Source organism: Lupinus angustifolius, unplaced genomic scaffold, assembly GCF_001865875.1.
Source record: "Lupinus angustifolius cultivar Tanjil unplaced genomic scaffold, LupAngTanjil_v1.0 Scaffold_78_8, whole genome shotgun sequence".
Taxonomy (NCBI): Eukaryota; Viridiplantae; Streptophyta; class Magnoliopsida; order Fabales; family Fabaceae; genus Lupinus; species Lupinus angustifolius.
In genome coordinates, this window is record NW_017723734.1 from 13,342 (window position 1) to 32,934 (window position 19,593).

The following is a 19,593-nucleotide window of genomic DNA, read 5'->3' on the forward strand; positions in this document are numbered from 1 at the left end:
GTCAACTATTCTTGTCTTGAGCGAGAGAAAACAAATTTCTTTTACTTTTCATGCAAGAAATTCTCAGCATATTCTTCACCTTAATCAAGCTTCAGAGTTGGTTTTGAGAATTGAGTTTTGGCCAGGACGAGAAGAAAAAGAAGACTTCAATTATCTCATAAAGTCTTCTCTTTAAATTTTTCTTTTCCGAAATCTACCTCGCAAATGAAATTTAAGGAGGCAGTAGTTTGAGATTAATTTCAATCAAAACAAACCTATAACAAAATTGGTTGATCTTAAATGCATGGTGTTCAGGAAATGAATTCTAGGACATCATTCAAAAGTTGTAGCAATTCCATGTGAAAGCAATCATATATTAAAGTTCCTTTCTTCATATTCTCTCTCAAGAAAAGAATTCTGAAACAAGATACAGTCATAACTCATAAAGTATACCATATCATCAAGGTATTCTTGTCTTAACAAAGACAAGGTAGTTCCACATAACTTTGCCTCTAATAAATCATAACCAATTCTTTCAAAGTACCAATCAACTTCAACTAATCCTAGTAGCAACACCAGGATCCCTTCAAGTTACAACCTTACACTTCTTCCAACAAGAAAAAAGTAAGCAAATTTTTTTTCTGTATTGTTGTTGATTTAATTTCTTACCTTATATTTCTCTACAAGGAAGAACAAGTATATCAAATTAAAATATTGTGGTAGTACTTTTGTGGATTAAATCATTAGTCCTACCTTCCATTTGTTCTCTATAAATGGAGTTGTCAATATCGATATAGGATAAAACAGAAAACCCTAATAATGTTTCTATTTATAGTTTTACTATATAAGTTATACATCAGAGGGTATTGATCTTTATCTTGATTGAACAGAACTATAATAATAACAAATGCAAGGAATTTGGAGGATATCAAGTCTTCGCCAAAACCCTCTAGGGGCTGCAATATTTCAACAATTCCATGGCAATGGAATCATAAACCCTAACAAAATAACTTCAGGTTTTGGATGTGTGACATCTTCTTCATCCATGCAACAAAAAGGGTTGGAGAATGTTACAGTATCAGAAGTACTAATGACAAAAGGGGAAGAAAATATTGGTTCCTGGATATGGTGTCGAACTGATGATGCTGTTATAAATGCAATGAAGAATGTGAGATATATAGTTCAATTTGTTCAAAACATTTCATTGAATTATTTGGTAACTATTAACATTGTGTAAGGTTTCAGATGGCTGAAAATAATATTGGATCATTGGTGGTACTAAAGCCAGAAGGCCAACATATAGCAGGGATTGTCACTGAAAGAGGTAGGTTTTGCTGTGAATACCTTTTGATATCAAAATTGGATAGAACAAAGTATAGGTGTATTTATATATGTTATAATCAATAAACTTGATGTGATTCTAACTTGGGTTTAATCTAGTATTATCAATTAATTTTTATTTTATTTTTCTAACTTTTGAGGAGCAAAATAATTTATTTATCTAAATTTTATAATAAAATGATTATAACATTTCATTTCCAGTAAAAATGTACAGTTAGCACATTCAATCTATCTAGTTAAATTTAGCACATTCTTAGGTTCATGCAACCAAACATTGCCATAGAAAACTTCACTACCATTGAAAAGCATGCAAACTTTAAACTCAAAATGAATAACTAAAAAAACTAAACTGAATCTCTCTTGGCTGAATGTATGACCTGGTATAGACTGCTTGAGGAAAATAGTTGCACAAGGAAGATCTCCCTTATACACAAAAGTTGATCAAATAATGACTCATGAGGTTACTTTTATGTTCTCTTCTAAATACTTCACTTTTCATTTCAATTATATTTAAACTCAATCCAACATTATTTTCATTATGATTGATGATGTTACCTTTTAAACAGAACAACTTAATAACAGTAACTTCTGATACAAACATTCTTCAAGCAATGCAACTTATGACAGGTAATCTTGTTGCAATAAACCTTTCCAATTTTGATCATTTGCCACAAAGTTTAAGTGATTAATTATCAAAGAACTTTGACCCTTTTTCTTGCAGAGAATCACATTCGGCATGTTCCAGTTATAGATGGGAAAATAGTTGGTATGATATCTATTGTAGATGTGGTGAGAGCAGTGATGGAGCAGCAAAGTGGAGAATTGAAGAAACTCAATGACTACATCAAAGGAGAATACTATTAACAAAAGAATTCAAACACTGATTATATGATACCAAATTCATGTACCAATCAGAATACTTCATTGTATTTTATAAGTTGAATTTGATTGCATTTGCTTATACTCCCTCTACATGTAATTATTGGATTAATCTTCACATGTTCACTCAATTGATTTAAAATAAAGTGAAATAATGAAACTTTTTAGTTTTAAGGTTGTAATGTTGTCCAATTTATTATTTATATTTTATGCCTAATTGGATCATGCACTACAAAATAAGGTGTTCTTTCCAAAAAAATATTGGTTTAGTGGTGTAAGATTATATTGAATTCCTAAGGTTGAAAGTTCAATTCCAGTAAGTGATACTTGTTAGAAGGGACAATCACAAAACCCGAAAGAGATTAGTTTAGTTGACCAAAAAATTAAAAGATATCATTGGTAATACCAAAAAATAAAATGATGTTGAAAAGAAGAAAATAACAAGCCACCACCACATAGTGGCTATAAATAACTAGAAAACCTAGTAGCTATAAATAACAATAAAAGCCGCAAACCAAGGTTCTAAAAAACAAAATTTTGCAATATGAGAAGCTTCACAAACTATTATCCTCATCGTTGGACAATAAAAGACAGAAAAATATTTACCAAAAATAACAAAATAGTACGTGAGGGCATGGCGATTAACACCTGTATGAACCCCATTAAGTTGAGTTTGTTGCAGTATATATAAAAATTCGATTTTTAATCAAATAAAATTGCGCTTCACTATTGCAACCTTTGGCATATAACACATATTCTGAAGGGAAGAAAAGGTAAAAACGAAATGGCAAAGATATCATTGGTTTTGGTATTTTCATTGTTGGTGGTTCTGCCATTTGGTTCAGTATTGAGTCAGGAGGATTCATTATTTAAGAATCTGATAGGTTCTGGAAGTTTCTCTTCATTCACAGAGGGTGATGCTGCTGCTTTGTTTGAAGAAGATGACGAAGAAGGATCTTCTTTGGCTGATTTTGTTGATGGGTAAGACCCTTAGCCATGGCCATGGCCATGGCCATGTTCTTTTTCTTGTCAACTTTATTCAATTCATAATAATAATTCTATCTAATTATGTAAAAAAAATCCATTATTTTCATTTTCCTCCCCTTCAAATTCTGATTCAAATGAGAGATTTTGATTTCTCTTCATTCTCCAATGACCAAACACAATGTAAAATCATACATCATATAATTATGTGTTTGGAGATCTTCTTAACATTCATTCATGAGCTAAGTGAAATATGTTGGAAATTCCCTTATATTATAACCCTGAGATAAATAAAGAACAACACTCACATTAATTAGAAATTATAAATTTCTAACAAAAGAAACATAAAAGTGGGTTTGATACCACATCTTGACCCAAAAACTTAAAGCATTATCTCTATGAGTCTATCCACTTACGTGTTCTTTAATATATCCAATTTTACTTAATATGAGACTTCTTCGTTCACACGGAATACCCAACATTGTGTGATAGGTTCATAGTGTAAATTTTTTGTTATTCTAAATATACATCATAATTAAAGTCTAACCTATCAAGGTGTGTGCAAGTTAACTAATTATATAAAAATAAAGTGTGTATAAGGAAGAATTAATGATTAAAAGTGTGTGCAACTTACCTTAACATAAACAAAGAAAAAACTAAATGTGGTTAATGTTGTAACAATCAGAGATGAAGCAGGCAACAAAGGAAGTTGGTCCACACCATCAGTAGAATCACCTATTGGAGCACCAGAAGATTTACCTGCAGATTATGATGATGTGTATGATGACACTGATGATGGTTCACCTGCTGGAGCACCTGACCAAGATGATTCCCTCGAAGATGATGATAATTCACCTGCAGGGTCACCCACTGAGGCCCCTGAACAAGCACCAAATGCTGCACCCTCAGAGTCAGAGGCACCTGAGGACTCCGCAGAGGCACCTGAGGAATCAGCAAGTACAATTGCAGGTGCACCTGAGGAATCAGCAAGTGCGCCCACGGATGAAACTGAGGAATCAGCAAGTGCGCCTACGGATGAAAGTGAGGAATCAGCAAGTGCACCCACGGATGAAACTGAGGAATCAACAAGTACACCCACAGGTGCACCTGAGGAATCAGCAAGTACATCCGTAGAGGCACCTGAGGGATCAGCAAGTGCGCCCACAGGCGCACCTGAGGGATCATCAGCAAGTGCACCCAAAGGTGCACCAACAAGTACACCCACAGGGAAAGTGGATGATGATGCTGATGAATTAGATGATGGTGATTTGGATGCACCTGCAGGGCAAGTAGATGATGCTTCCGAACAAGACTAGAAACATTACACTCTAATTCAACTGTATTATTAACATATATAGACAGTGCCTTATACATATATTCCCCTGAAAGTTTACTTCATACATTTACCCTTTCATCTATTTATTAAAGGAGGTGCCTAAATTGTTCTATGTCACTATACTAACTTTAAATGAATAATACTATATTATACTAACTTTATTTTTGACCAAATCTTTTCCCTCATCTTTATTTCATTCTCAAAATTATCTTTCATTTGTATCATTTTATGATAAACTCAAGAGCTAAGACCACGTTTTTAAGTTAGACAAGATCTGGGATAACAAATCTCTGTTCGTTTAAGTAAGTCCTACCTACCATCGCCCCTCCATGCAATTGAATGAGGAGAAATAATAAACTTGTTCTGGCATGAACTTGGTTAATAATAAATTGCCCAGTCAGGAAAAAAATCAATTTTTCAGGGTGACTTTTGCTACCTTTTCTCCAAAAAGTATCAATGTAGTGATATATACACTCAAATCTCAAGCTTACTTCATACTTGAATCACAATTACCAAATCACACAGCAGATTTATTGAGCAGAAGGCAATCACACACTCATCTTCAAATGCTCTCAGTGTTCAAGTTGAGATTTCTCAATTCATGAGCAATCATTGTCCCCAAGCACAATCAGCCCTATAGCATATGATGGGAAAGATGATAGTAATCAATATAAACCTCAAATAATATAATATTGGAAACAATAAGGAGGCAAAGAGAAGGTTTTATACCTTCAAATTCAAAAACATTTCCTTAACAGTAACTGTACTTACTAAAGAATTATGAAACATGCATGAATAAAAAATGGTATTTTGGCATCAACGAAGAACAAACAAGTACACTGGGCAAGAGTGGATACAGTACTAACACACCATAAAACATAATCCAAAACAAACAAACATAACATCTCATATGCTTTGGAGGTACTATTAAAGATATTTTAAAGGTTATTTTTGGAAGATTATTGGTTAGGAAGTTAGGAATTAACTAATTAGGTTTGTGTTAGTTGTTTGTTTTACAAGTTTTATTTTCCTCTTTTCTCTTGTATAAATAAGTCATATTAACTCTTTTTTTTTTCTTATTCAATTCAATAATAAGAATATTTTTTATTTATTTCTCATTCTTTCTTGTTTCATCAAGAAAATTAGTTCATATCTTCTACTGCTTTAACAGGTACAAAAAGGATGACTAGCACCAACAATCAAGCAATTATGAAATATTTGATCAATAAATTTAGGTAGCCACTAGCAACAATGTATACAATAATGAGGGAGAAAATCCATTGATGCATCTTCATAAACTGCATTTCTTTTTAACTTTTAGTAAAAGAGCAAAAACAACACAATCCTTTCCCCACACGATCTAATACTAAAGGTCCATTAGGAGAACACATATTAACTGTACCAAGTCTATCTCAATTCCATGTTTCAGCATAATTAAATTTTAGCAAGTATATAAAAATGTTACTTTTTTTTAAAAAAATTATTATTATTCATTTGTCACTTTTTAATTAGTGGGGATAAGGAATTGGGGCATGTGATCCATGTCTCCATTAGGAACCCAACATATTTAGAACATCCTCTCCATTGATAAGGGTTTGTTTTTACCTTTGTTCTTAATGTGAAAAGTATAATTTTATTATAATTGAAAAAATAAATATGTTATTAAAAATTATGTTTCTCTTTATTATTTAATGTATTTATATTTTCCATTAATAAAGATGGTCTTGACTCACTTATTAAGGTATGATGGAGCTTGGTGTTGTTGTTTCACAATAGAATGTTTCTTTAGCATTTTTTTTATTAAAAACATAATTTTAAAAATAAAATTGAGTAAAATATTAAACAACAATCAATTCTTTATTCAGAGCTAGGTGAGATTGGATAAATCAAGTCATGTCATGATGGTCTATTATATGTCATTAATAATAAAAAAATCTTTATAATTTTTTTTGGTCTCATTTTTTATGAATTGAATTAATTTTCATTTAATCTACTTTTATTTCGAATTGTGAAATGTATTTAATAAATTTTTTAGAGTTGTATGAACATGGTAAATATTACTTGTGTGCTTTATTTTGCATGATCTATTCATCTAGTAACCATATTAGTTGTTATTTGTTTATGTTTTTCCACATGAGAAAGAGGAATTAATAACTTACCTAGAATTGATCCTGAATGGCTAAATACTTTTTGGTATTAATAAGGGTGTTTATCATTGAATAAAGAACTAATTATTTTCAGTACGTATGATTACACCTCTCAATAAGTGTTAGTCTCAGAAATTGAATTATTGACTTTTTGGTTATATTGGAATCTAGCGGAATCTCATACTATTAGACCAACTCATTTTTGGTCAATGGCTATATAGTTTACCACAATGCACCATATAACTTATAGAGTAATGTTATATTCTCCTACAATATTCTCTTACTCAAAGAAAAATAACACATGTTACTTGTAAACCAAATATTAATTTGTGACATGTCACTTTTTTTAGTAGGAAGGGATAAATATGAGGATATATTATTTTCTTATATTATAATTAATAGAAAATCCCATACATTACACATATCAAGATAGACCCATACTTATCACATATCTATAAAAAATATTGACATAATTTGATCTTTACATTTTTATAGAATTAGAAGGCACTGAAACCTCTTCATACATATTGAAAGAAAAAACAAAACATTATATATAGCACCAATCCTATGTATAATCGGCAAGTCACACTTCACTGGAGAATTAGGTTCTCCATCTTGATCCTGTATTATGATAAAGTACAATTAGATTAACGCCAAAAATTAATAACTATAACAGCAAACAAATAAGAAATATAATAGTCTCTAACAATGTATATATATATATATAACTCTTGCACGTAGTTATTTAAGCAACAATGATGCAATTCTGCATTATGATTAAATTACAAACCTTTGTTTCTCTTCATTCCCATTGAAGCTGTTGCATCCACCTTGTGCAACCTTTGTGTATTTGGGTGTGGGAACATGACCTTCCTCAATCATCTTTAAATCTTCAACCAGATTCTCATAATGCAATTTCACTTCCTCTATTGTTTTCCCTCCTATGGCCCTTGCCACATTTTCCCATCTATCAGGTGTGTCCTTGTCAAAAATGGCCAATGCACTCTCAAACTTTTTGTTTTGCTTTGGTGACCATGTTGAGTTTGAGGCCATATTAATGGTAATGAAAAATCAGTGTTGTTACAAGTTAGGTATATATGAGAATAAAGAGAGTGTCCTTGATACCCTTTATATAGTAGTGGAGGATGAGTTAAAGTGTGAGTTGTGTGATAAACTTGTTGCAGATGATGCTAGATGTTGCTTTCAGAACAAAACTGTGGAACAAATTGTAAAATTCCTAGATAAGGGGTTGTGGTTTTCTTTTAACTTTTTTATCAAACTTCAAACATGGCTTTTTTTTAATTAGTTTAGGGCAGAAACTTGAGCTATAAGAAACAAGTACAAACTAGTAAAACTCACGCAGACTTTTGCCTTAAACGAGAAAGTTATTGCCTCACATGGAAGCTTCCCGTTGCAAAATTTTAGGGGTGTTGGTACTAAAGAATTAACGTGTTAATAAATATATAACATTAGATACTATAAGAGCAATAGAACTTTTGTATTAAAGGCATGATAATATTCATTCTACTTTTAACTTATGTTGTGAATGAGTTGAAAGAAAACAAGTGGGTTCAGCTCCATCAAAAACGTTCAAAGGTACAAGTACCTTGTGGCTATGTACAAAATTTCACGCCAGGAGTGTCATCAAGCTATGTATTAATCACACAAAAAACGCAAACAAAAGTGGCTTTAATTTTTGTCTAGTGAGCCGTTTTCCCTCTATATATTTGTTTTTTGGTTTACAACAAGTATCATCGCACTTGAGACAATCATGTTCGAGCTGAGAATATCCATATAGGCTAACTCTCTTAGTGGGTAGACTCGAACTCAAGATCATGCTTAAAGAGAATCAAACATATATCACTTGAACCAATATTGATTGTGATTGCTTAAGGATTGTTTTAATGGAAAACAGCATATATTTTTTTTATTTGTATCCTTAATTTAGATCACTAAAATTCTTGTGATGATGAGTGTGTGTTAAGAAAGAAAAATCAAACTTGTCCATGCAGAAAAGATTTGAAGAGCATGTAAAGATTGAGCAAGGATATATTTAAACACTATATTTTTATTATGGATATGGGAGATTTATAAAAAGATTTATTTGTTATGATATAGATCTTGGATTACTTTATTGGAAAGTAGGTTAAATTTTATTAAAATGTTAGCAAATTTATTTAGAATTCCTTTTAAGATTGGATTCCTTAAATATAATATCTAAATTTGGTTCTTACCATGCATTAAAAAAGATAACTTATTTGAAAAATACAAACTTAGATTATTGTTTGGGAGACACCATACACAAAATAAATGGATTTTCTACCTAATCCAGCCACAATCCATAAATTCTTTGCATAGTGACCATTAAACTATAAATTCAATCCTAAAAAGAACGTATACATTTATAAATGCTTACATTTATTATTCTCATACCTCAATGTATTTGAGTCTAATGCCTCACAGGTACTTTTTATTATGAGTTTAATATATATATATATATATATATATATATATATTACCTATCATTTATTTATTTATGTTACTTTTATTTATAAATAATATAATGATAATATAAAAAAAATTACAATATCAATGAACAAGAATCACTTGTTCCAATTTTATGTCTCTACCCATTAAAAATTAACACATAAATAAATAGAATTTCTTTTAAAACAAAGTAATACATTTTTATATTACTTGTTCAAAACTGATTAGATCGAAAGAGAATTTGGAGATAGAATGTGGGACAGAATATCTCGTCCTAGAGTCAATAGCTGATAGCATACCAAACCCACTAGCGTTCTTAAGTCCGTTGAAGACAAGTGGACAAACATATATGCGGAATCATCGTCACCCAATAAGGCAATAAGTAAATAACTAGCAATATGATGTCGCAAAAACCAATAAATGCTTATTAAAGAATCCCACACGAGAATGAATATTACGGAGAAGGATTATGTATTCCATAATTTTCTTGTTTCCATGTTCCAAACTAATTAAATATTATGAAATAATATTAAAATTTTGATTTTTGTTTTTATAATTTTTCTTGTTAAATGAATAAAACTTTTTCATTCGTTTGGAACACCAACATCTAATATTATGCCCATATTCGTCAAAATTATGCGAGTCCAATGTTTTCAAACATTATAACATATTGTAATATTCCATATTACCGTTGATTTGAGAGGTTAACTACGGTCTTATCCATTAAAAGATGAGCTGTAACATCACGTGCTTTACACGCAGGAATAACATAAGTTAACCAAAGTTTAGTTGAGTCTGATGCAACACATTCATACGTTAAAAACATCAACTAATTTTCGCTCCTTTGCTAAATTATTTGGTCTTAATAGAGTATACAGTAATTTTATATCTCGAGCTACAAAACGAGATAAGAATGTTTTCTTGTTGAAGTTATGTGCTTTGGAATCAGCACATTCTCTTACACAGCACTTGTAGAATCTTTACAAAATGTATTTATAAAGCTTAAAGAATATTTAATATCTTTGTAAATTACATCATTATTCATATCTTAACCTTGACATTTGTACAAAGTATTATAAATAGAATATTTTTTTGGTTTCCATTAGTATCCTCGCACTTAAGACAATATTGTCCTAGCGAAAAACATTTACGGATATGTGGAGCTAACTCTTTTATTAAGTATTTTTCCATCCATAAAATTCGAACCCAAAACATTACTAAGAGGAATCAAAAGTATTATAAATAAAATTTGAATAAGTGTATTCGTTCACCATACATAAATATTGAACCCTTAAAAATATATTTACTTTTACATTTTTATCATCTAAACACCATACTAATCTTTATTATAAGAGAAAAAATATATATATCTATGGTATAAAAGTTATACACTATTATTTACCGTTCATATTTAATTATTATTAATTTTACACTGGTGAATAATGTATAATATAATGAGTTTTCTTAACTGTAGTTCTGAATGCTGCCATAACAATGGAAAAATAAGTTAAGTATTAAATAAATAATTTAGTTGTTGAATGTGGGTTTAGCATTGAATTCCAATTATTAAAAGAAGAATAAAACAATTGTCATAGAAGTTTGAAGGAAGAAGTTAAAGGAAGAGAAAAGTGGGAAAGTTGAATTGGTGTTGCAGAGAGAGAGAGAGAGAGAGAGATGGCGGTGCAAGTGGAGTGTTGTGGAACAAAGTTTGCATTGTTTGTGGTGATAATAGTTGGATTGGTGTGTTTTGCAGGACTAATGGCTGGTCTAACTCTTGGTCTCATGTCTTTAGGACTCGTCGACCTCGAAGTTCTCATCAAATCTGGTCCTCCTAAGGATCGCATCCATGCCGGTATCACCCTTTTCAATTCTCATATTTCAATTTTCAATCTTTATTAACAACCAATAATCAATTCTAATTTATCATATATGTCGTTGTCGTGTCAGGGATTAAGACTTGATTGTTGTTATGGTAAATATATGGACTACTTCCAAGGATTTTGGAAATTTCAGCATGATAAGGGAAATTTGTTTTTTTTTTTTAATTGTGGATTTGCTCGACTTTGTAATTGAGATTATGTTGAATTACAACTTTGGCCTCCTTTCTTAGCTAATTGATGTTGTTATCACTGATCAACAAGTTGGATCACCTTTGATTCTCTATAGTTCTAGTTTTTTTTATCATTTCTTTTTTCTTTTCCTGATTCTGTCGATATCGAAAATCTTTTACTTTTTTCATATTTTAAGACTGAAACTCAAGAATTGCTTAGACTTCGCCACTCGGACCAACATGTGTTAGTTCTAGTTTGAAAAGGATGAAGAATTATTGTATGGTCCTCTTCCTGCTTCTACTACTGTGCTGAGTTCTGACTCATTGTTTTTTGGCAGCGAAAATTTATCCGGTGGTTAAGAACCAGCATCTTTTGCTTTGCACGCTTTTGATCGGAAACTCCTTGGCTATGGAGGTATTATTCAGTTCTTATGGCTTTAATTGATAATTTAACTGAATTTTGTTGGAACCAGTCATGTCTTCCTTGTTTAATTACGATTTGTTCATCCTTTCCTGTTTTCCGCGCAGACTCTTCCCATTTTTCTTGATGCACTTGTGCCTCCCTGGGCTGCGATTTTGCTTTCGGTCACCCTCATCCTCATGTTTGGAGAGGTAAATATTGATTGATGTGATGAGAAACATACTCAAAATGATATTGTTTTCTGAAGTTCCTTCCCTCACGATTGCTAATATTGCTAAATTGGATGCGATACTACAGATATTGCCGCAAGCGATCTGTACTCGATTTGGATTGACAGTTGGAGCGACACTGGCCCCACTTGTTAAAGTTCTTCTTGTAGTATTCTACCCCATCTCTTATCCAATCAGCAAGGTGTGCTTAGAGTGCGATTGTATGTTTGGTTACTATGGTATTGAGGGGGGAGTGGGAATCTTATCTGATGAAGATTGTAATATTTACAGGTTCTTGATTGGATGTTGGGAAAAGGACATGCTGCCCTTTTAAAGAGGGCAGAGCTCAAAACTTTTGTGAATTTTCATGGAAATGAGGTATATAACTCAAATTCGAAGTTCGAGAGGAATTGCGAAAACAATTGCCTTTATATTCATTTCAATGTTCTAAATTATAATGTGTATGTTCCAATTACGTGGTTTCGCTTTGTGCTCTAATGTAGCATGGCTATACATTTGTTTTTGTGTCTAGGCTGGTAAAGGAGGAGACTTAACACATGATGAGACAACCATCATAACTGGTGCACTTGAATTGACTGAAAAAACTGCAAAAGATGCCATGACTCCTATATCAAAGGCATTTTCCCTTGATCTGGATGCTACCCTAAACTTGTGGGTTTGTGAATACTTTATTGCCCTCACCATCATGTTTATATCTTCTTTTGTTCTAACAATGTCCTGTGTCTGCACTGAAGGGACACACTGAATACAATAATGACATTAGGTCATAGTAGAGTTCCAGTTTATGCAGGAGACCAGAGAAATATAATTGGACTTGTTCTGGTAATTTTTCACTCTTTTGAGGTTTTGTACTTGTATGCATGGGATTGTAGATGTGTAGTATTAATGATAGTATGCATTAATAATATTCTATTGTAGTTCTTGAAATCTTTTGTTACAGTACTTGTAATAATATTGGATATGATCATATGACTTGATATTGGGGTGAAAACTATTATTCTGAGTTTCAGGGTAATAACTAATCCAAAGTTTTTAATATAATAGTTGAATTGATCCAATGCTGCTGTAATATGCAGTGAATAACACTAGTGACCATTGGTGGTCTGGTATATTTACTGGAGTATCAAGGCTAGATGAGTGCAAAAATTAATGAGGATTAATGTTCGGTGTGAAACTTTCTATCATATCCTGACTGTTGTTGTTTATACTATATCATACATGATGATTGATTAATATAATAACGGTCTTGCTAACTATTACCCTTTCCGTATGGGTTCGGTGAGGCTATGTGCTTAAATAAATATTTGCATCAAGACACTGAAATAAAACGAATTAATACAAATTAAGGAGTGAAGTTGGATTTCCGCACTTTCTATTCACTAAGTCACCCATCCATTGTACTTTAATGGTTTGTTCACTGATACATGCAGGTTAAAAATCTCTTTATGGTTGATTCAAAGGCTGCAGTTCCTCTAAGAAAAATGATCATCAGAAAAATTCCTCGGTAATTTTTTTTTATACCCAAGATGAGATACATTATTCTTACCTAGGAACTTGATGGTATAAGTATTAGCATTTTTTGCTGTTGTTGATTAGTTGGTACAATCACTAGGTGTTTATGGTTTCCTCTTACCCTGCAGTGTTTCAGAGAACATGCCTCTTTATGATATACTGAATGAATTTCAGAAGGGTCACAGCCATATTGCAGTTGTGTATAGAGATCTAAATGATAAAAAAGACACACCCAAAAGAGTTAAAGATCGAGAACGTTATGATTTTAAGGACAGCTGCAAGAACAAGGGAGAAAATGCACCCTTGGATAAAGGTAGCGATTTAAATAAAAGTAGAGTAATGTTTTGTTTTGTTCAATGCATGTTTTTGAAATAAAACATTTTGTTGAGAGCATGGTTTTGAAATATCTTGCTGGCTTGCAATTTGTTAATAATCCCTTTGAAGGTTTCATCATTCCTCCATTTTGCTGACGTTGCTGAATATATCTGAAGCTAATTGTGCCCATAAATTATCTGCTGCATTCAATTTGTGCTTCCTTTTTCATGTTCGTTTTCAGCACATGATTTTTAGTTTTTTACTTCACATACTTGTGGTTTTTTTAGCTATATCTTCAAGGCATACATATGCCGCAATTGCATTCTATGGTCTCATGAAATATGTGGTTGATCTACCTAATGAAACCTTTGATGATTATCTTGCTGACCTGACCATTGCCACAAATACAGGTGTTGAATCGGAGTCGGGTGATACTTTGACTACTATTGCTAAGGTTGATGGCAGTCCACGGGTGAAGAAGAGTCCACCGGCTAATCCTGCTCCTGCCTTCAAGAAACGACATAGAGGTTGTTCACATTGCATCCTCGATGTTGATAATGTTCCCTTGCTTGTTTTTCCACCCAATGAAGTAGTTGTTGGTGTTATTACAATGGAGGATGTCATTGAAGAGCTTCTTCAGGTTTGATGCTTCTTCATTGCTCTTTATAGTTAAAATTAGTGGTTTGGGCCCTGCACTATGTTGGTGATTCACCATTCGTTATTACGGCAGTTCCACATAACTCCTCCAGATGCGTACTCAGTATACATGATTAAGTACTACTATATTTTTAAAATATGTGAAGAAAGAACTACTTTAAGTTCTGCACTACGATTATTGTGGAAGCAACACGACATTTCTTCCTACCGTTGCCTTTTAAATCTATTGTCTTTCCTTATTGATTTTTGTTAAATCATTGCATATTATTTCAGGAGGAGATATTAGATGAAACTGATGAATATGTCAATATCCATAACAAGTAAGTTTAAACTTTTTCTTCTTAATCGGCATATGAATCTCAGCAGTTTAATTAGATCATTCTGTTCCGAAGTCTTGGTATTTTAGTGTAGTTTGGAGCACATTAAGTTGATCAATCTCTTGATAATGCAGGATAAAAGTTAACATGAATTCTTCCAAGGAGAAGTCTCCTAATGCAATTCCAGTTCAGCCTTCTCCTTTAGCAGTTCAAGGAAACACACCAACTAATTCAGTTTCTACAGCTACTTCAGCAACAGGCTCACCGACAATAATCGATCAAATCTCTGAAAACAATTCACTCAGGAACCAATAATTCATTCAATCAGCATGAGAGAGTAACATAGGTTTAAGGCAGAGCAGTATATAATTTGTTGTAGAAGTTTGCCTGTATGACATTATGTTTATATGCAGAAAGGAAGACTTTATATAATAAGAGGTATTTGAATGATCATATTCATGTTGCATGATATCCTAAAGAGGATTGTGTATTTGAACTAGATTATGCATAACAACTATTACATTTAGACTATAACTATAGCTACTTAGCATTATTGAAGATACACTTTCTGGAGATTTTGGGAATCAACATGCATTTGGAATGGAATTGTATCAAAATGGTGATTCTAATATTTGTTTTATTTGTCACAACTTTAGCAATTTATTTTCATAAGTTCTGTTATCCAGTGCTTCTGAAATTCATTCAATTGGCCTTAAGAGCCAGGGGAAATGGAAAAATCATGAAGCAGACATAATAATTTATATGCATCTGTTAAATAAAAAGTACAAGTATTTCATGTCTTAAAAAATATTTATTACATTAAGGTTATTATGAATAAGTAATAAATGATATTCTTCACACATCAAATAAAGCAGTGCTTTGTAATGCTTTAATAATAAACCAATTGAATGATTGTTATTATTCTAAAATTAAATCTGAATGTAATATGTAAATAAATTTGTTTAGTTCTTAGGAACAATTTTTGTGCATATAAACAATGCAGTATTCAAGAGGAAAACATCTTATTTCTTTCCAAGCTTTGTTGTGGATGAGGACATTTTTGGAGTTTAGACCATAGACAAAAGTCATATTTAAAGTGATATTAATTTTCTAACTAGTTGCAATTATTTAATAATTTCGTAGGCCATTACCATTATCATTATCTCCAAAGGCATGCACCAAAATTCAGCTATGACAGGTTCCTTAAAGTGATATTAATTGTAAAATAAGCACACACAAAAAAGGTGTCATCACCTTTAACATAATTAATAAAGTTTGTTATGAAAAGACAACAAAACCCTCAGTGAAGAATATAGGGTACAATTATTCTAGGCTGTCAGTGTACAAATTGGTAGTTATACATCATCAATACCAAAATCCTTATATCTTATACATGATGACCAGGTCCAATTCTGAGTTGTAGTTTTTGCTTTTACAAGGTTAAAAGTGTTATTTCATTATATCTAAAGTATAAAGTTTACATTGTTTTATTCTTTTGTTTTTTATATACTATCATCTCATATCTTCACCCATTTTTCATGAATGGTTCACCATATTCCAGCATTTAAGCTTATGGAATCATAGTAGGAGTCTAATGAGGGTAAATGAAGTCTAATGCCGAAACCCAATTGATTTTTCTTAATTTCAAGACTATCTTTAAACTTTTGTGAGGCTCATGCTTATTTGTATAATTTCCCTATACACATTATATTTCCCAATATATTTTTTACTCTTATTTAACCTTATATTTTGTACAATCATCCCTAATCTTTAGAGGAAAAAATGTATGTACTAACCATATATGAATTTTATATATTATCATTCTATCTATTCGAATACAAAACTACTAAGTAGAAACAAAACAACATTAATAACAGTTAATCGATTAACTGTGTAGGTGTTAATCGATTAATATTATAGTTAATAGATAACTGATTAGAAAATCAAGTGAGATATTGGCTGAACAATTCTTATATTTGGCATGTTTTACACATGTTAAAATTATTTTCCAATATGTGTTTATTAGTTTGTTAGAAGAATTAGTTAGAATTTATTTTCCATTTTTACAAGGCAATGTGCTTCAATATATATTACTTATAATCTTCTTTGTAAAAAAATCAATTTTGATAAATCAATGAGAATGAGTTATATTTTCATTTCATAATAATATCATCTATCATCCACATTTAATCATTACTAACCTTCATTCCATAAATGTTAAACTCTAATGAGTATCATCAATTCCTCTTAATATTAAGTAACTATTATTTATAACCTATTGTTTTGGATAATGAATGACAATGACAAATTATGAGTGTGTTAATCACATGACACAAAACCCACTACGTGGAAGCATCAATATCAGCCATTAGTGATATGATATGGCTGCTTCATTGTTCAACGGAACGTGCCTTTCACGTGCTTCCCCAAGCTACTTGTTCTTCTCTACTTCCTAATCCACATTTCTTTGTAATAACACACAAAGAATTTATATCAAAGTGAAATGAATCAAATGCCATGAACCTATATATATTGGAAGCTATATATTGTGTATCATCATCTATTATTCTCATATTTCTTGAATCAATATCATTATCATATATATTTTGTCATGAACCTTATCAATTATCACTATCATATCCATTCGTAATAATAGACAAGTTTAAGCAATATAGCAAAAGCTAATAAGTTTAACCTTAACTTTCTGCATGCAATTGGAACAAAATATTCATATTCAACTAACTAAGAGGAAAGAAGCGAACATCACTTTTAATATCAGCAATCCATTGAAAAAGACAACAAAACTAGGAAGAAAATCTTTGTCCAGGAATTAAGAATAAAATAAAAAGAAATCATAAAAGAGAAAAAGAGTAATCTATTTTTTAAGTGCTTTTTCTGGGCTTACTTTTCCTCCTAACCCTGCTTCTTCTGGATGGCTCCCCTTTAGTAATAATAAGTTGAAATTCCTTTTCCTTTGTATTATTAATACTCATGCATGCTGCTATTGATTCCTCTTGTTGTTGTTGTGGTTGTTCCTCTTTCTTCATTGAATTTTCTGTGGCTTTTTCTGCTGCTTCTATTTTCTTCTCTTGGTTTGTTTCCATAACAATAATCTTACGAGGTCTACCTCGTTTTCTTGGAGGCTGAGGTTGAATCTCTTGTTGCCCCATTTCAGCACCTACTTCTATGGATGAAGCCTCAGCTATTGCTACTGAAAGATCCTTCATTTTCTGTCTCTTCTTTCCCATATATGCATAATAAACACACACTTCTCTATAATATATAAGCTCCAACTACTTACTACTCTATCACCCCATCAAATTTCTGATATCATTAAAACCAGAAGAACTTAAAAATCAAATCTTTAATCACTTCTAAGCTCCTTGCTGATTCGTGAGAAAACCCTTTTGATATGATAAACGCATGATTCCTTCTTTCATATGCAAAACCCTCTCTCTCTCTGAATATGTGAAAAGCAAAGCAAGTAGACCAATACTATCTTTGACCAGAATCCAGATTGTGCAAACGCTATATATAAGATATGATAATAATAATAATAAAAGCAAGCATCCTTCTCAAATCTCAACTATATAGTCAAATAAATAATATATATAAGTATAGAATAGAGTAAACAAATCATATTATTATTTTTACTATTCATTATTCTATGGTGTGTCTGCCATGGGGCCATTTCACATGCCCAATACTGACACAAACTTTTTCTCACTGCAAACGAAAAAACAAAGATATGTCATATTCCGTGTAAAATCAGGTTATAAGTTTGTTAACATGATCTTATTATTAATATATGTCACTTTTGTTGTAGTTTAAAGAATCTGTAATTATATTAACTTGTTTTGAACTCTAAATGTTATTAAAACTTTTGTATTACACTAGGATACGAGTATACATATTTTTCTTTTAGATTGTATATAGATAGAATTTAGAAATGGCTCTCAACCAAATATTTTGTCTAATAAGTAAAAATGAAAAAAGCTTTTGAATATCTTCTTCTACAATTTTAAAATCTAACCATTCTTCTGTCTTAGCTCAGTACAAAAAAAGCTTGAAGGAATATCAGACACAAAAATGGAAAGAGTGTAGAGAGAGAACGAACGACAAGATTCATGCAATAAGTACACTAAAAACAAGAGTAAAAAAGTAATATGACTATATTTTTATCTAATGAAATAATATTTTTAGCCATATGTATAAGTGTAAAAATGATTATTTACCTCTAAATTAATGGAGAGATTCTACCTCACTTATCGGTGAATAAGAGAAGACACCAGCGTGAGTAATGTAGAAGCTGAAATTTTCAATGTCTTTCTAGACAAAGACAATTTATCTAATAAAAAAAGTTTAATTAAAGTGTAATTTTTATATTAAACAAAGTTTAAGCCTAATAGTGCAAGACTTTTTATAGATGAAAGCCAAAAATTTGATTTCTGTTAGTGTTATACAAAAAAGGCCCTACTTTGCATTTATTTTAATTTTTTAAACTGAGTTTGTTGTACTTATAAAAATAATAATTGAAATCTCCAATAGACTAATACACATGATAGATATTCCTTAATCTTAATATTAAGATAATTCATCAAAATAACGTCCATGTCTAACAAATCTTTTCCACTATTTCTTCAAAAATATTAAATAAAGTGTTCATTTATCCATTATATATTAGAGTATAATATCTTATATTCTGTAAGTATAAAAATTTATACATAAATATTACATCATTCATTATTTATTTATATATAAAATTAATTGATGATTTTATATAAATGATGAATGATATAATAAAATTATAAAATCTTTTATATTATCAGATATACATTTTTTTCTCTATTTATTAACATTGTAAATAAAATTGATATTTACATTTTATATTTCTATCTTATATCATATATTTTCGTTGTAGAATTAAATATATCATTC

General features: G+C 31.0%; 5 protein-coding genes across 9 annotated transcripts; 3 read left to right on the forward strand and 2 right to left on the reverse strand.

The window, feature by feature from the left end:
• The first annotated feature begins 462 nt into the window (after positions 1-462).
• Positions 463-2,281, forward strand: LOC109339491 (CBS domain-containing protein CBSX3, mitochondrial). 2 transcript variants are annotated; one of them, XM_019576942.1, is made up of 6 exons: positions 463-603; positions 870-1,147; positions 1,225-1,303; positions 1,707-1,780; positions 1,887-1,947; positions 2,042-2,281. In XM_019576942.1, exons 2-6 carry the CDS (start codon positions 887-889, stop codon positions 2,182-2,184), a joined length of 618 nt encoding a protein of 205 aa, XP_019432487.1. In that variant the 5' UTR covers positions 463-603; positions 870-886; the 3' UTR covers positions 2,185-2,281. The 2 variants fall into 2 exon arrangements, with proteins under 2 accessions (XP_019432487.1, XP_019432488.1); XM_019576943.1 differs by having other exon boundaries at positions 463-589; positions 842-1,147.
• A 533-nt stretch (positions 2,282-2,814) lies between these two features.
• LOC109339492 (skin secretory protein xP2-like) lies at positions 2,815-4,680 on the forward strand. 2 transcript variants are annotated; one of them, XM_019576945.1, is made up of 3 exons: positions 2,815-3,180; positions 3,869-4,434; positions 4,471-4,680. In XM_019576945.1, the coding sequence occupies exons 1-3, from the start codon at positions 2,984-2,986 to the stop codon at positions 4,497-4,499; spliced, it is 792 nt and encodes a 263-aa protein (XP_019432490.1). In that variant the 5' UTR covers positions 2,815-2,983; the 3' UTR covers positions 4,500-4,680. The 2 variants fall into 2 exon arrangements, with proteins under 2 accessions (XP_019432490.1, XP_019432489.1); XM_019576944.1 differs by having other exon boundaries at positions 3,869-4,680.
• A 2,473-nt stretch (positions 4,681-7,153) lies between these two features.
• Positions 7,154-7,838, reverse strand: LOC109339498 (protein RADIALIS-like 4). Its single transcript, XM_019576953.1, has 2 exons — positions 7,457-7,838; positions 7,154-7,287 (listed from the first exon to the last, which is right to left on the reverse strand). Exons 1-2 carry the CDS (start codon positions 7,717-7,719, stop codon positions 7,257-7,259), a joined length of 294 nt encoding a protein of 97 aa, XP_019432498.1. The 5' UTR covers positions 7,720-7,838; the 3' UTR covers positions 7,154-7,256.
• A 2,938-nt stretch (positions 7,839-10,776) lies between these two features.
• Positions 10,777-15,198, forward strand: LOC109339496 (DUF21 domain-containing protein At1g47330). 3 transcript variants are annotated; one of them, XR_002106667.1, is made up of 13 exons: positions 10,777-11,005; positions 11,542-11,618; positions 11,732-11,815; positions 11,922-12,035; positions 12,125-12,211; positions 12,366-12,505; positions 12,589-12,676; positions 13,285-13,358; positions 13,495-13,697; positions 14,092-14,321; positions 14,612-14,658; positions 14,790-15,093; positions 15,137-15,154. XR_002106667.1 is itself a non-coding variant. In XM_019576950.1 (12 exons), the coding sequence occupies exons 1-12, from the start codon at positions 10,828-10,830 to the stop codon at positions 14,968-14,970; spliced, it is 1,503 nt and encodes a 500-aa protein (XP_019432495.1). In that variant the 5' UTR covers positions 10,777-10,827; the 3' UTR covers positions 14,971-15,198. The 3 variants fall into 3 exon arrangements, 2 of the variants coding, with proteins under 2 accessions (XP_019432495.1, XP_019432496.1); XM_019576950.1 differs by having other exon boundaries at positions 14,790-15,198; XM_019576951.1 differs by having other exon boundaries at positions 10,779-11,005; positions 13,495-13,679; positions 14,790-15,198.
• Positions 15,199-17,302: 2,104 nt separating this feature from the next.
• LOC109339497 lies at positions 17,303-18,182 on the reverse strand. The gene has a single exon (XM_019576952.1). It carries the CDS (start codon positions 17,901-17,903, stop codon positions 17,538-17,540), a length of 366 nt encoding a protein of 121 aa, XP_019432497.1. The 5' UTR covers positions 17,904-18,182; the 3' UTR covers positions 17,303-17,537.
• Positions 18,183-19,593: the final 1,411 nt, after the last annotated feature.